The sequence below is a fragment of the Meles meles genome, chromosome 2, assembly GCF_922984935.1.
Source record: "Meles meles chromosome 2, mMelMel3.1 paternal haplotype, whole genome shotgun sequence".
Classification (NCBI taxonomy): Eukaryota; Metazoa; Chordata; class Mammalia; order Carnivora; family Mustelidae; genus Meles; species Meles meles.
This window is the reverse complement of record NC_060067.1, coordinates 64877639-64894666: the sequence shown is the minus strand read 5'-3', so window position 1 is coordinate 64894666 and position 17028 is coordinate 64877639. Positions and strand designations below refer to the sequence as shown.

Here is a 17028-nt window from a genome sequence, read left to right as displayed (position 1 = left end):
TTTCTCTTCCAGCCCTTGCAAGCCACTCCATCTTACAAAGCTGCCAATGACCTTGTAATTTATCTGTATATTTATCATAGTCAACTTTAAGTAAAAGGTATGGAAATATTTTGGACATATTACTCCAACAAGCATTCTTTTTTTTTTTTTTTTAACGAAAACTGAGCAGAATCAGGTTTTTTGATGAGAGAGTAGGAATTCTACTAATTAGAGAGGAAATCTGTTCACGTTTAAGTGCCTGTGTCATCTCCTAGGGTTTTTAAAGTGTGTCTCTGTTGAGAGGCCTTGGGGAGAGTGGTGGTGACCGTGGACTGTGCAGAGACAGCTTGGGTTCAGATCCTCACTCTGTTCTTGCAGAAGGTGCATTGCTCGGTCCCCCTGGGTCTCAGTTTCCCCATCCTGCAATTGGGGATACAATTTTTACAATTGGCCATCTTGCTAGACGGAGTACAGGGAGTATAATTTAGTACAGACACAATTTTCTGTTGCAGTCTCACATTTTTGATGGTGCAGAGTCAACAATGGCAAGTTGCTCTGGAACAACCTGGCCCAGACCTCTGATTCTATGTTCCCCCTTATTCTCTCCACAGGGTAAGTTACTTTTTAGGGAGCGTTGAAAACCATGGGATAAACATGCCTCATTTCCCTGTGAAGTCCATTGTAGTGGAAAGTTCAATGGGGAGTTGGAGTCCGTGACCATGACTTCAGTATGTCTTTAAAAATACTTATTTGTTGCCAGTACGTACAATATAAGACTCCAGCTTCTCGTGAAACAGGGGAGATGTACTGCACTGTGTCCAAATTCCTGCAGAGCCCTCTTTGGTGGACTGAGTGGTGACTGGCCCTATAGGTAGGCCTTGTTCTCCACTTTGCCTCACTCCCCACCACTCCCTAATGCCTCTCATACCAGGACCAGTCTCTCACTTCCATCCACAAGTTGCCTTGCTCCTGCATGCCCTTTGTGGCAGGGTGTGGGGGTCCCCCTGCTTTATGGCATAGCCTTCTCATCTGTACCCCTGGGGGATTGAAATAGATCAGGGGGTGAACATGTTTCTGGCAGGTCTCTGGACCCCTCAGAAGGCCAGTGTAGATGGAAGGGAGGGGGGCTCCCATCATAAATTCGTGTAAGGGAGTATTTCACCATGACACAAGCATATCATTGCCTCATGCCTTATTCTTCAGAAATATAAGTCTAAACAAGGACGAATAACTTTATCTTGGGATTTCCATGTGTGTACATGCACTTTTTGTCCTGGCTGTGAAAAGCTATATGGATCTCATCCCATCTTTCATTCCTGTTAATTAAAATAAATTGAGGTTTGCGGCTTGTCGAATTTCATACTGCTAGGAGAGAAGGTCACATTGATGAATGAATCAGCCTCACTGGGTTCCAGCCCCTCCCTGAGCAGCAGAATGTCCCTGCGCTCTCAGAGTCAGGGGCCTGGCCCCCTCCTGGCTGTGGGGGGACCACATTCTGTACTGCAGATAAAAGCTGTGAACAAACCACTCTGTCCAGAAGAGTGACTCACAAAAGTCTGATCCAACCCCGCTTATAAAATCAGCTTTGCAAAAAGGCCATGTTGTTTCCTGGTGACCGAGCCAAACCCTGAATACCAGGGAGGTCCCCCTGGAGCTGTGGGCAGGAGGGAGTTCTGGAGCTTGGGGGCTGAGGCTGTGCTATACCCTGAGGGCAGGAATTGTCATGTGTTGGCTGCCAGGCTTTTGGGGGGCCCTCTCAAAGTAGCACTCTTCTTCATGGGCCAGATTCTGAATAAATTGAAAGGTAAGGCAAAGGAGCTGGGAAGTTAGAAATCACCTTTATAAGGCTCCTGTGAGTGATCGAAAGTGGAGGTGGTAGGTCTGGATGCTTGGCGGTGTGGGTCCCCGACAACCCTGAGTGTCAGTGGGCGTATGGTGCTCTGGGCCCTGATTAGCTGGAGGAAGTATAGCCCTCTCCCTCTGTCCTCACCACCCTATGCCTTTCCTGGGTTCCCACTTAGCCTGCACAGCCACTGAGACCATAGTCTCTTGACCTTGACGCCTCGAATTGCTGTGCCCTTCTCCTCAGGGACACAAACACCTTCCCTTGACTTTGCTCCACCAACGTGTCCATCATCTGTTTGACTCCAGAATGAGGAGCCTGAAGATTTGGTTTCATCACCTCTCCTCTCCTGGTGCTGCTGAGAGCTGGAGAAGAACCCATAGCTCCTTGGACCATGTATTTCTTCACCTGAAGTGGACCGTGGCTGCATCCCAAATCGCCACACATTAAGCAACTTAAAAATAACACCCACTTACCATCTCTCTGTGGCCAGGAGTCTGGACACAGCTTAGCTGAGATATCTGCATGGTCTCAGAGGCCTGAAATCTGGGCTTCATTTGGGCTGTCTGGTGCTCGGTGCCCTGGTCCCAGCTCATTCATTCATGCACGGAACTCACCTTGCAACGCGGACCGAGGCCCTCAGCTCCTGCAGGCTTCCCTTCTCCATAGGCTGTTCTCACTTCTTCAAGGCCAGCAGGAGAATGTCTCTCCGTTCAGGAAGGCCCAGTTCCTCCCCAAGTCAGACCCAGGATCATTTCCCCTCTGGCTAGCTCAGAGTCTACTGATTAGGGACCTCAATTACATCATCAAAACCTCTTCAGTTCTGCCGTGTAATAACCAGATCATGGGCTGATGGTCCGGTCTCATTCAGAGTTTATGTCCACACTCAATGGGTGAGGATTTATATGATGTGGACAGCACAGGCCAGGTATCAGGGGGCTGTCTTAGAACTCTTCCTCCCCAGGAGGATTTAACTGCACTCCCCTCCTGGGGCACGAGTCTTTTGCACTAGCCGGAGTGAGAAGGTACCATGAACTCAGTGCTGGCATGCCTTCTCCTTCCTACCTTTGTCCTGAGCACATGAGTTAGGCATCCAGGAGCCATTTCTTAATGACTCTGCCTCCTTTCTTACCCAAATCATCTCAACTTCGGCTTGATTTCAGGTATTTTTCTCTTCAACTAAGTCAAGTGCAAAAGATGATGGAAACAAGTGGGAGAGTTTAACAGCACGATCTGTTAATGTTTCCATTTTGCAGACTATTTTCAGGCAGTTTGATTTGCAAATTTCTGTCCCTGTGAATTTTCTCCTTTGAGACTGCTCTGGAAAACAGTAAGATAGCAGGGAAGGACAGGGTGCTGCCGTATTTCCCAGAGCTTAGCGGCTTTATCATTGCCAGCGTGGGACATGTGTGTGTTGCACATGAGTGTGTGTTTCCTGTGTGCTGTGCATATGTTTATGCACTGTGTGCTGCGGTGTGTGTATATGTGCTGTGTGTGCACTATACATTGATGTGTGTATGCACGTGTGTGCACTGTGTTGCTCTGTGCATGTATATTGCTGTGTGCTTGTGTGTGTATGCCTGTGTGTACTTACATACATGTGCATGTGTGTACGTACTGGTGTGTTGCTGTATACGTGTATATTTTCCATGCCCATGTGCACTATGTTCATGCATGTGTGCACATGTGCTTATGTGTGTATGCATTGTGTGCTGCTGAGTGTACATATGTGCCGTGCGTGTGTGCACTATGCACTGCTCTGTGCCTGTATGCATGATGTTTACGCACTGTGTTGCTGTGTGCATGTATATTTGCTGTGTGCATGTATGCATGTGTGTGCCTGTATACATGTGTATGTGTGTATGCACTGTTGTGCACGCGTGTATTTATCATGTGGGTGTGCACCATGTTCATGCATGTGTGTGCATGCGCTGTGTTATGTGTACATGGGAGCATGTGCATCTGTGTATGCATGTGCAGGCACAGTATTCCCTGTACCTGTGTATTTGCTGTGTGCACACATGTATGCATACATGTGCCTATATACATGTGCATGTGTGCATGCACTGTGGTGCTGTGGAAATGCACAGTATTCCCATGTACATGCATATTTGCTATGTGCTCATGTGTATGCATGCATGTGCCCGTACACTTGTGCATGTGTGTGTGCACTGTGTTGCTATGTGTGTGTGAGTTCATGCACGTGTGTGCCTGTGCACTTGCGTATGTGCATACGGGCACATGTATGCACGTGCATGTGTATATATGCATGGTGTGTTGCTGTGTGCATGCACATGTGTGCCTGTGGGCATGCGTGTGCTTGCACATTGCCTGGGTGTGCCCGTGCGTGCCTGTGGGTGTGTCGTCTCTCACGTGCTGCCCCCTCTGCCTGCAGTCTGCTGTGGAATGTAGCGGCCTTCTGAGGACCCTGCACGGCCTGGAACAGGCGCACCTGAGGAGATCACTGGCTCTGCAGCAGGAGGAGGACTTTGCCAAGGCTCACCGGCAGCTGGCCGTTTTCCAGAGGAATGAACTGCACAATATCTTCTTTACCCAGATAAAAAATGCTATTTTCCAAGGGGAACTGAAGCCAGAGGCAGCTAGAATGCTCCTGCAGGATTATGCCGACATACAGGTAAGGCTTCAGATCAGGCTCGTGGCGATGGGAGTGTGACTTCCTATTACCGTGCCAGTCATGCCTCCTCTCCCGGACTCTGTCCTGTCTCTTCTCTTGGTTGTGGAGCGTGAACTCACCACCACGTTTTCCTTCTGCCTCTGGAGGTGCAGATGAGTTTCCAATAAACGGGCTATTAGGGACTTGAAGCCCAGGCCTGGGACTCAGGGTGACTGATTTGATTTCCAGTTCCACCGGCCATCAGCTCCGTGACTTTAGGCAAACGGCATGCCTTTTCTGAGCCCCAGGTTCATCACATGTAAAATGTAGAGCTAATTCTCGGAAAGCCTGCGCTTGGCACAATATACATTGAATCCATATGGCAGTGGAAAACACATAAATATACATGTGCCTCTGCGTGTGTGTGTGTGTGTGTGTGTGTGTTGGTGTAGATCCGGGCCTTGCAGTCCATGTCTGCAGATGCCTGGGGGCCTCTGTGCGTGTTCTTCCGTGTCAGCCTGAGTGTGAATATTATTAATCCAAATGGAATAAATTCCTAAACGGTAGCAAAAATAGTTGATGCGAGGCCATCACGTTGCTGGGGATTTCTCAGGCCCGCGTGGAGTATTTTACACGCACATGTACACATCCAGCGTGAAATCACTGGTGTGCGGTCCAGTAGCAGATCTCGCGTCCCCCTGGGGTGAGCGCAGTGAGAAGCAGGGCTGTGCCAGAGGAGATCGAGTGACCATCCCCAAAAGTCTCTCGAAAGTGAGTCTTGCAGGAGGAGGGGCCACTCTTGGGAGGCACGGAGCATGGAGAGAATGAACCAGCCTCTCCATTTTGCTCTAGGTTTTTCCTGCTCCAACCTCAGTGAGAATAACTAGAGCAAGAATTCTATTCCCAGGTGGGCATCCAGACCCCAAGGCATCATGTGGGTCTTGATGTATTTTGTCGTCATTTTTCTCCTTGTGATGGCCGGTGGTTGACTCTCAACCCTGGGACATTCGAGCTAGAATGTGTGATTGTCAGTCATAATGGAGTCAACGGGTGATAATGGTAGCAGGACACAGGCGTCTTTGACCCCAGCTGCTGGGGTATTGGAAGACGGCAGCTGTGCGTCCCCTTATGAGCACAAGCCAGCAGTTCCAGTGGATCTGGTTTCATGGAGAATAAGAATATTGCCCCCATATTCCCGTTATATGGATTCTGCTGCCAGCAAGTCAGGGAGGTGCCAGTATTCAGCCACGTCTGACCGGCCATTCTGCTTTTCACTGTCTGGACAGTGCACATTCCCAGGCGTCAAGAACTGGAGATCCCACAACTTTGGTTAGAGAGGAGACTCTCTCTGGCATCATACGTATCTTGCTGAATAGAGCATTGATCTTTCTGGTGGCCCACTCTAGGGACACTATTTCCACGGATGGGAAAAGACAGTAGAGCCAATCAGGGCAATGATTCCACTTAGGCTAACATCTTAATTACTGCCAGTCTGATTACCACGCCGCTGGTCATAGCTGCATTTTGGAGCAGCCTACCATGATGTTAGAGCACAGGTCCCGGAAGTAGATTACTGAGTTTGAATCCCCGCTTCACCATTTACCAGGAGTGCGCTGTGGACTCAGTTTCCTCATCTGTGAAATGGGGATAATAGTACTCTCTCTCTACATTAAGTTAATAAATAAGGCATGAAACACTCTGAGCCCAGTGCAGGGCCCAGAGAAGTCTCCCCAGTGCAAGGTAGATTATCTCTGTCTTGTGTTTGGGGTTTGTTATCTTGATTCCCATCCCCTCCACGAGCATGGAAATTCTGGGGGTCAGGGCTGATGGCTGATTTATCCCAGAACATAGCACCTATGTTGGTGCTGGGTTTTGAGAGCCCCGTGGGCGAAGGCTGAGTGACTGGGTGAGCTTTGCATCCCCTTTCCTAGGGCAGTAACGTTGTTTTGACAAGTCCTAATTCTCTAGGTCTAGAAAGCACTTTTCCAAGCTCTCATTCCTTATTAATAGGTCATTTTCTTCTAAGCTTTTGTTAAGAACAGGGCATTTTAAGGTATTAATCCCCATGCCTATGTGTTTTCTTCAGGAAGGAAAGGTAATACTTGATGGGTCTAGAAAGAACAGTCTCTAAATTTTAATCAGGCATATTTTCTTGATTTTTTTTTTTAAACAGGAGAAATTAGAAGAGCTGATGGATTTTCTCCAGGCCAGTAAGAGATACCATCTAAGTAAGAGATTTGGTCACAGGGAATACTTGGTTCAGAACATGCAGTCATCAGAGACCCGTGTACAGGGCCTTCTGAGCGCTGCTGATGCTCAGCTCACCCTCTTCATCCAGAAGCATGAGCGGTAAGACCCGAAAGCCATCCCAGAGGATGCACAGGAAACGCCTTGCCCTGCTGTCCTCATTAAAGTCCCCCCATGCCGCTCAGTCAACGAATGCACTGACGGCTCCTAACTTACTCCTTAAGAATTCTCTAGGTGTAAGAATCCTTTGTGCAGTAGAATTTCTAAGGCCTTTATGATAACTGGGACAGCCATGCGGTGAACCTTCCATGTGCCCTTCATTCAACCTCAGTGGGCAACCCTGATGTCACTCTATAGCTCTACGCGGAGTCATCTTTTTTTTTTAAATAAGTGTTTTATTTATTTATTTGACAAAGAGAATGAGAGAGCACAAGCAGGGGGAGCAGCAGAGAGAGAGGGAGAAGCGGGCTCCCCACTGAGCAGGGAGCCCAACACGGGGCTCGATCCCAGGACCCCAAGATTGTGACCTGAGCTCAAGACGCCAACTGAGGCACCCCCATGCCTCCCTCCACCTGGAGTCATTTTAAAGGAAATCCCCGACATTTCCCTAAGAAATCAGTGGGGGAGGCTTATATCCGCTCCGTGGTGGGAGGGCCTTCTCCTTGAGCGCAGATGCTCTGCAAGCTCTTGTATTCACCTTGGCAGTGAAGTCCAAATGCACAGACGCTTGTTGTGCGTTGTCCCCAATTTTTCTCTGCAGGCCCCGGGGGACCATGTGGTCAGTGGTCATGCAGGCTCAGAGCAAGGCAGCCTCGGCCCCTCTCTGACCTTTCCTCCCAGCTGGTCTTTGGGGTGCTTACTTGCAAACAATGACTTTGATTCTCTTTGGTTATGAGAAGCTCTAAAATAAAGAGAGGCATGCCTATGAAGTCAGCTTTCCCAGGCCACTCTGTGGTTCTAGAATTGGTTTTGCCGCCTTGGTAATTTTATCAGGACTCTGAGGCTCTCTCGCTCAGTTTAATGAGGATTCTGTGAGGTGCAGTGTACTTGAACGTTCACTACCCGAAGATGCTAATGAATTTATCACTGCAGTTGCCTTGACACTCCTGATTAATTTTCACTCAAGTGAAAGAAACAGTTCCTGGCCTTGAACCGAAGCACCTGACAGCTGGTTGTACTGTTGGGAACAGTTGGCAGGGAGATGTGTTTTACCTCTGATTTTTAAGTTCTATTTTAAAAATTTGGCACAGGGACACCTGGGGGGCTGTGGGGCTCAGTCGGTTAAACATCCCACTCTCAGTTTCTGCTCGGATCATGACCTCAGGGTCGTGAGATCAAGCCCCGTGCCAGGCTCTGCACTCAGCCCAGTCTGCTTAAGATTCTCAACACTTTCCCTCTCCCTTTCCCTCTGCTCCTCTACCCGCTCACGTGGTGTCTCTGTCTGTTTCTTCTCTCTCAAATAAATAAAATATTTAAAAAATAAAAAAGTTTAAAGTTGGCACAGACTTACATTTCTTAAGCATGTATCCATCATTCATTCAGTTACCTATTCATTCCTTCATTCATTCAGTTACCTATTCATTCCTTCAGGAAGCTTCCATGGATATCTACCCTATGCCAAGCAGGAGACCCAGCCCAGTGAGGCAGATAGACCGGGAATAGTCTTGGTGATCGTGGTAGTAACAGTAACAGACTGTGTTGCTCAGGCTTCTCCAGAAAAACAACCAATGAGATATATATGAGGGATTGGTGCACAGAGACTGAGGACTCCCACCACCTGCCCTATGCCAGCTGGGGACTCTGGAATGCTCTGGAAAGCCAGTGGCATAGTTCAGTCTGAGTCCAGAGGCCTGAGAACCAGGGGATCTCAGTCCGAGGACAGGAGAAAGTGAGAGGAGGCGTCCAGCCAGAAGCCCTGAAACAGGAAAAGGGGGCAGTTTCCTCCTTCCTCCACCTTTTGTTCTATTCAGTCCTTTACTGGATTGGCTGGTGCCCCCCCAACATTGGGGAGGGCGGTCCCACAATTCGAGTGCTAATCTGTCCTGGAATCGCCCTCCCAGGTGCCTCTGTGCTCAGTGTTTAATGTGGGTGCCCTGTAGCTAGCCAGGTTAGTGTGAAGAATTAACCCTACAGGATATTCCCAACATTTACCTCTTGGACTTTGCTGGTGACAATCCCATCACCCCCAATTCCAAACCCACTGTCTCCTCTTGGAAAACTGTATCTAGAGTGCCGTGGTTCCCAGGGTGCCACTTTCTCCAGAGCTCTTGCCCAGTTTCTGCCCGAACAGGCGATTTCTAATGTCGAGTTTTCTGGGCAAGTCTCTAGGGATGCCAGGCTTGCCCTTCCTGTATTCTGGGACTGTCTCAGCTGCCTGTTCTGCTCCTCCTCCTTCCGGGTAAAGACGTTCTCTGATCAGCCCAAACGAAGGTGGAGAGGAACGTGCAGCCACCGCAGCAGTTGGGCCAGGGCTGGGCATGGAGGGTGCGTCATCCTCTTGCGTCTCTCCTAGAGCGGGGTACCTGGATGAAGAGCAGACGGAGGCGCTGCTGGGGCGCACTCAGACCGAAGTCTTTTCCATCAGACAGAAGCTGGACAATGACTTAAAGCAGGAGAAGAAGAAGCTGCACCAAAAACTGATCCTGAAGAGAAGACGAGAGATGCTGCAAAAGGTATGTGAGCAGTGACATCTGTGGGGCCCAAGGCCACATTTATCTGACGGTCAGAGCTGACCGTGTTTGGCCACCTGGACCATCCCGTGTCCTCCCAACCCAGGACAGAGACGGTCTGCAAGTGCTCTGAAAAATAAAAGCATGACGGACATCTTTATTATGCTTGTCCGCGTTTCCTCGTCCTCCGTGGCACCTTCACGCCTGTGGCTCTCTCCCCGGGGATCTTCTGACCTGGGCTCGCCTTCCTGAAAGTCCTCCCCTGACCTCCTCATTTCAGTTGTGTGTCACAGATCTCAGGGTGTTTATTTCCCCCTATAAGCTCACAGGTCCTCTGTGCCCGGAATATGGATTAACAGCAGATGTTCACGGATGTGAGCTCTGCCCCCGGGCACACCTTTGAGAGAATCATACACATGTTAAACAACTCACTGAATCCCCCCAGCTACTCTGTGAGGTAGCTCAGCCCCACTTTACAGATGAGGATATGGAGGCACAGAAAGTTCTAGACCTTCACTTTGGGTCCCTCAGTGTGTCCTCAGAGGAGCCAGGCTGGGAACCCAAGTGGTCTGTTCTTGGACTTTACCTGCTCAATAAGTACTCCAATACGTGTTCAACAGATGGAGCTCTCGCTCTATTTGGGGTTATCTTCCTTTCTTTTAGAGAGCGTGTGAACAGAGGGGGAGGGGCAGAGTGCAGGAGAGAGAATCCCAAGCCAACTCCCCACACTGAGGGCAAAGTCCCTTGCGGGGCTTGATCTCATGACTCTGAGATCATGACCTGAGCTGAAACCAGGAGTCCGACGCTGAACCTACTCAGCCACCCAGGTGCCCCTATTTTGGGTTCCTTTCTTTTTTCTTTTTAAGATTTTATTTATTTATTTGACAGACAGAGATCACAAGTAGACAGAGAGGTAGGCAAAGAGAGAGGAGGAAGCAGGCTCCCTGCTGAGCAGAGAGCCCGATGCGGGGCTTGATCCCAGGACACTGGGATCGTGACCTGAGCGGAAGGCAGAGGCTTTAACCCACCGAGCCACCCAGGTGCCCTCGGGTTCCTTTCTTAAGGACAGCTTTCTGAGTGTGCGATGGCTGGGAGAAGGCTGTCTCCATTCCATTCCTCCCGTGCGGGTCTCCATGCGTTTCCCAGAAGGCTGTGCATGCCCAGCCTGTCCCCACTTAGTTTTCCTCCTTGAAACCCCTGCAGCACAAGGAACAGCGGAAGGAGCAGCTGTCACTCGGGGAGGCCCTGCGAGCTGCGGAGGACGCCGGCCAGTACCTGGGCCAGTGGGGGAGCCTGCTGGCGGAGCAGGGCGCGGCGCTGGAGACGCTGCAGGAGCGCCTGGACCAGGCCGCCCTGGAGGAGCTCAGGGCCCTGACAATATCGCTGTCCGAGAAGGCCACCGAGGAGCTACGGCGCCTGCAGAGCTCGGGGATGACCCAGGAGCTGCTCAAACGTGGCGTACCCTGGCTCTTCCTGCAGCAGATCCTGGAGGAACACAGCCGGGAGCTGGCCGCCCGGGCCCAGCAGCTCGAGGGTGAAGAGAGGGACAGGGACCAGGAGGGCGTCCAAAGTGTGAGGCAGAGACTGAAGGACGACGCGCTGGAGGCGTCAACCGAGGAGCAGGCGGAGCTGAGACGCTGGGAGCACCTGATCTTCATGTGAGCTTCCTCTGTGCCCTGCTCCGCCCCCAGGGAGTGCGGGGCCTGCTGGGGTTGTGGGGATGGCCGGCCCTGCCCTCATGAGGCTCACCGCAGGTCCTTGCTCACCTGAACTCGCAGCCCAGGGGAGAGGGCCACCCTGGAGCGCAGCGTCAGCAGCCAGGGCTGGTGGGAGGCAGGCTGTGTGCAAAAAGTGAGTGAGGTGCCTCTGGTTCCTGTGGGAGGAGGTGATGGGAGCGGAGGGCTGCTGGAAACTGCCACTCCCGCATAAGCAGGAACTGCAGTGAGTCCCCCTTGACCAGAAGCTCATTTGATAGAGGGGCCTTATCCCAGGGAGCGTGGGGAGCAGAACTAGTGGGGGGGGGCATTCCGAGCCCACTTGGTTTCACCAGATGTCAACGACATGTGATACTGGGCCCTCATTTGAGGCCTTACCCTCATGGTCTCTTCACTGGCCCCTTCCTTCCTTCACCGATTTGGTGCTTGGGCTATTTGCTTCATTTCTTGACTGGAGAACCGCGTAATGACATCACTTCTGAGTAGGAGGTGGGGCTGCAGCTGGCCAGCTCTCCAGGTGGTACTAGGAAATGGTTGGATATATGGCACAACTACTGTTTTTAAAGACATGGGGACGCCGTGAGAGCCGTGAGTACCAGCTGAAGTCACACTTCGGAGGGGCCAGAGCCCCACGGCCCTTCCCTTCCTGCCAGTAGTTACCAGCTCTCAATGCAGACTGAGATCTGCGTGGCCCAAATGGGACACATTTCCTGGTATAGCAGGGACCCACAAAGCTTTTGGCAGTTGGTTGAGGCTGGCCCACCAGATTGGAAACTGAAGGAGTTCCAACAAGGCTAGTATGGAGCTGTCAGTCAGAGTGAGATGTGGCCAGTGTCGACCAGAAAACCTAGATTTAAATCCCAGCACCACCACCTGCTGTCTGAGTGTAGGAGAGAGAATGCAGTGACCATGACTGTCGGAGACCAGAAGGCTGTCAACTTTTTAAATGAAGAGCAGATAAGTGTAGTCACTGAGGGCTACGGGATTTCTGTTGCAACTACCCATCTTGCCATGGTAGCAAGAAAGCAGCCACAGACAGTCTATGAACTAAAGAACTTGACTGCATGCTAATAAAACTTTATGAACAAAAATTGACCAGGGGAGCTGGACTTGGTCCACCAGGCCAACATTTGCCAGGTCCTGCCTTAGACCAGTTGCGGCTTCCTCCCTAGGGCAGTGAGGGGTGTTCCCGTCCCCAGCGTCGTTAGAGGGCAGCCCCTCTAAACAAACACTGAGCTGACAAGGCGCAAGGAAGTGGCTCTGGGTTAGGTCACCAGCAGTGTCTAACAAGCCGTGCCACCTTCATGTCATCGAGGAGGAAGTGCCCGAGTTCATATGTTTAAATCTTTTAACACGACCCATGATCTTCATTTGGTGGTTAGTAAGTAGCAGCTGCTACCCTTGTCACCAGCATTCCCGTGCTGGGAGAGCTCTGATGATCAGGAGAGAAGACACCTAAAGAGGTAGATCAGGACAAGCAAGCATAGGCAGGTAAGGATTCTGGGCACACTGAAGGGTCCTGGTCTCCGCCAGTCTTCAAGACAGGACCGACCTGGCACTGGGAGCCGGAGATGAGCGGCCACGGGCCACCGGTGCTCTGCTGAGAAGGGGCAAGCCCCAGGGCGGAGCAGCTTGATAGGAGGTCCTGGCCCATATCTGGGTGTGAAGTGGGGAGACCAGTGTGACTGCTGTGAAGGAACAAAGTTAAAAGCCATCACCAGCAGTGCAGGGGAAATAACCCATAACCGCCCTCTTCTCAGCCTGTTTATTTAGAACAACTAAGTCACTGTTTCCTTGCAAAGATGTGGTTGTACCCATGTGGCAATGACAGAGAGCGGCTTCTCCCTTTCCCTACAGACCTCCCAATCAACATTCCTGAAAGTTGCTTTTCCTTTCAACAAACCAACCAGCCAACCCAGCATTTTAAGCAAACAGACAAACCCAAAGAACCCATTCAAGCAAAGAAGCAAACTATGCCCGAGCCCATTTAGTATCTTTGCCTGGGTATAGATGTTTCACAACTTCAGCTGAACCTTTGGCACAACATAATTCTGAATCCAGAGTCCTGCTTGTTGGACCTGGTTGCAGGGACAGGAGCATGCAGGGGATGTTGTGGGCAGGGGCGGGGATGGGGGTGGCAGGAGCGGAATGAGTCCTTTCCTGCATATCTGCTCAGCAGGTCTGTCTCCCCTCTCTGCTGGGCCAGCGTGCGGTATGCTGGGCGTCAGTGGTCCCTCCCACCGGCCCCCTCGGACGGCCATGAGAACCAGAGCATCTTCCCGCCATGCCCATCCTTCCTTGGCAGTAGCCTCTGGGGGGACAGGATATGCCTGGCTTCGACCATTTCTTCTCTTCTCCTACAGAGTCCTATTCTCCGGCACTGACCTGGCCACCAGGGAGAATGGGTCCCTAGGTGTTTGCAGAGACGGAGTGCCATCTCTGGGCTCCTCCTCTTCTCTGTCTTTGGGTTCTGTCCCTGTTTACTTCCCAGGCTTTGTTAATGTTGTTTTTCTTGAGGCACAAGATGCTGTCTTCTCTCCAAGCCTGTAAAAATCAGATCCTTAAACAGGTCTTCTTATTCCCGTGAATTGTTCTCTGCAGTAATGATTCAGCTCAACCCCCATCCCACCCACATCTCTTTACATGCTCCAGCCAGCTTTGGACTCTTCGAAGAGTCTGCATTAGACTTGACATTCCCATTACCGGATGGTCGTTTTCGGCAACTTCATTTGGATCCATTTTGCGGAGAGTATTACCCGAGCTGCTGCTGATTTAGTCATTTCCCGGGAAAAGAGAATTCTCATCTCGCTATCAGAAAAGTCTTTATGATTTTTCTCGGGGTTAAAGAGAGTCAAGGAACGATGCCCGCCATGAGCATCTGCTCATCTGCTTTGCTTGTTTAAGATTCCAAAAGGTTGCAGCCTTTATTTCTGAGGAATCGTTTCGCACAATCGTTTTGAAACACATTTTTAGAAGCTTTGTGATTTCAGGCAGGTTGGAGTTGCTCTTAGCCTGGTTGAGTAAGATAGGAATTAATAAGGACGCATGTTTTTGCCAGGAAAAGCGTGTCTTTGAGATGTCTTTCCTGAACTCCTGCCTGGATCCTAAACTCTACCAGGGCCAAGACCCTGCCCAGCTCCTGTGTTTCTAGAAGTCTCACCTGGGTGCCGACAGAACAGAGGATTAAGACCGCATCGCACAGGGCCAGTTGGCTTGAGGACGGGCAGGAGTAATGACTCGGCTACTCCAGAGCTGCTTTCACTCTGGAGTCCACACCCCTGCAAAGTTTCTCAGAAAGGTTAAGGACAAAGGGGCAGCTGCCATTGCCTGGGGCTCTTTTGAAAAAGTTGGTACACCCTCTCATAGTGAGAAACCCAAGACGGGGTGTTGAGCCATGGGCCTGGGACCTTCAGACTGTGTCCGGCTGGCGACTCATGTCAACTCAAGGTCCCATTCTGTTTCCAGGGAAGGATATTCTAGCTGAACTGCAGTCCAGCTCTCCTTCCTTGGGGTCCGGGCATGGCAGGGCTGGCCATGGCCTCTCACAGTCCTGCAGGTACATCCACAGGGCACATTTGACCAGCCACTATTGTCTGGACATTGCCAAAATACCAAACAAATCTGGGTTTTTCTACAGAGGATAGCTGTCTGGTGAACGAGTTAACCGACAGCGCATTGCCCAAAGCAGGAAGGAGAGGGCCTTGCCGGAAAGGAAGACTGGGAGCATTCTTCAGTCTCCTTATCTGTAAACAGAGGAAGGACCTAGTTACTGGAAGGATTAGCAGTGGTGTAGGCAAATATATTTGTCTCCTGGGGCTGCAAAGTATCCCATGCTGGGGGACTTCAAAAGACAGGAGAGTATTCGCTTGCTGCTCTGTAGGCCTAAGTCTGAAATCAAGGGGTCGGCAGGGTGTCACCAGGCTCCCTTCAAAGACCCTGGGACAGACTCTGTTCCTTGTCCCTCTGTTAGCTTCTGGGGCTTCCTTGGCATCTCTTGGCTTGCTTCTTCACTCCAGTCTGTGCCTCTGTGTTCCCGAGCCCTTCCCCTGGGCCTAGGTCTTTTTGCTTACAAGGATACCAGTCATGTTGGGTGAGGGCCCCATTCCCCTCCATTATGACCTCATCTTACTTTTGCATCAGCAAAGACTCTGTTTCCAAATAAGATCACGATCCCGGGTACTGGGGGTTAGGATTTGACATCTTTTGGGGGGACATAGGTCAGCATTTAGTGATAAATTACTCAGTGTATTCCCAGTGCAGAATGGGTTTTCTCTGGGTGATGGCTGTCAGTCATGATCCTTGAACACCAGGGCAAGGCCCTCCTTTACCCCTTGTCTTCCCAAACTGAGCTGGGCATCTTTCCCATAGGCCAGGTAGTGTGATGGTCACCGGGCTCAGATGGCGCTTTGTTTTCATGTCTGTTTCCTTAAGACTTTTTTTTTTTTTTTTTTAAGTGAAAGGCTCTGTCCCAGATCAGGAAGGCTGGGAGGTCTGTTGCCTGCCGTGGCAACCCTCACAGCCCCGCCTCATCCGTCTGTAACTTCACTCAGGCATGGGGGTGTGTCCTTCACAGTGTACATTAGGGGCTCAAGAGACTCCTATGGAAGAAATGCACGATTAAAGACGTGAAGGGTTTCACTCAGCAAAATCTCCTCCAGTCCCATCCATGTTGATACAAAAGCTAGGTGTTCATCCTTTCTGATGGCTGAGTATTCCATAGTATATATGGACCATATCTTCTTCATCCATTCGTCCGTTGAAGGTCATCTTGGCTCTTTCCACAGTTTGGCGACTGTGGCCATTGCTGCTATGAACATTGGGGTACAGATGGCCCTTCTTTTCACTACATCTGTATCTTTGGGGTAAATACCCAGTAGTACAATTGCAGGATCATAAGGTAGCTCTATTTTTAATTTCTTAAGGAATCTCCACACTGTTTTCCAAAGTGGCTGCACCAGCTTGCAGTCCCACCAACAGTGTAAGAGGGTTCCCCTTTCTCCACATCCTCTCCAACATACTGCTTGGAGCACTAGGTGTGGTGCATAAACAATGAATCTTGGAACACTGGAAAAATAAAATAAAATTTAAAAAATTAAAATTAAAATTAATTAAAAAAAATAAAGACATGATGGGTTCTCCAGTCATAGATTTAATGAGTAGAGTTCGCTCTTTGAATTTCTAGCTTCTCCTTCCCTAGCACTACCCCCTCGCCCATTTCCATTATCTATCTATTTATAAAAGATTTTATTTATTTGAGAGCATGAGAAAGCACAAGCAGCGGGAAGGGCAGAGGGAGAGTGAGAGGCAGGCTCCCCACTGATCAGGGAGCCTGATGTGGGACTCAGTCCCAGGACCCCAAGATCATGACCTGAACTAAAGGCAGACACTGAACTGACTGAGTGACCTAGGCTCCCTTTTTAATTTATTTTTAAAATGTTTCAATTTAAATTCAATTTACTTAACACAGTGTATTATTAGTTTCAGAGGCAGAATTTAGTGATTCATCAGTTGCCTACGATACCCAATGCTCATTGCATCACGTGCCCCCTTAATGCCCATCCCTCAGTTTACCCCAGTCCCCCGTCCCCCAGCAACCCCCAGTGTGTTCCCTAGAGCTAAGAGTCTCTTATGGTTTGCCTCCCTCTCTGTCTTGCTTTTCCAGGAAGCTCTGCTTCTCGGCCTTCTCCCTGTCTGAAGACGAGCTGCTCAGGCTGAGGCAGGAAGTTCACGGCTGCTTCGCTCAGATGGACAGAAGCTTGGCTCTGCCCAAGATCCGGGCCCGCGCCCTGCTGCAGCAGTTCCAGACTGCCTGGCGAGAAGCAGAGTTCCGGAGGCTGGACCAGGCCCTGGCTGCCCCTGAGCTGCAGGTAGGAGGCACGCCCTAGCCGCTCTTTGATTGTAGACATGGGCATCTCCCTGCCCCTGATGCAGGGGGCACTGGCCTCGCTGCCCACCCTGGGA

General features: G+C 50.5%; 1 protein-coding gene across 3 annotated transcripts in view; it reads left to right on the top strand.

Moving 5' to 3' along the window:
- EVC2 (EvC ciliary complex subunit 2) overlaps window positions 1-17028 on the top strand; it is a 126908-nt gene that overhangs the window by 64934 nt on the left and 44946 nt on the right. For all 3 annotated transcript variants that reach the window (XM_045998433.1, XM_045998432.1, XM_045998431.1), the window contains 5 exons: window positions 4218-4457; window positions 6610-6785; window positions 9196-9355; window positions 10556-11010; window positions 16730-16934. In XM_045998433.1, coding sequence (XP_045854389.1) covers window positions 4218-4457; window positions 6610-6785; window positions 9196-9355; window positions 10556-11010; window positions 16730-16934 — 1236 coding nt within the window. The remainder of the gene's footprint in view (window positions 1-4217; window positions 4458-6609; window positions 6786-9195; window positions 9356-10555; window positions 11011-16729; window positions 16935-17028) is intronic.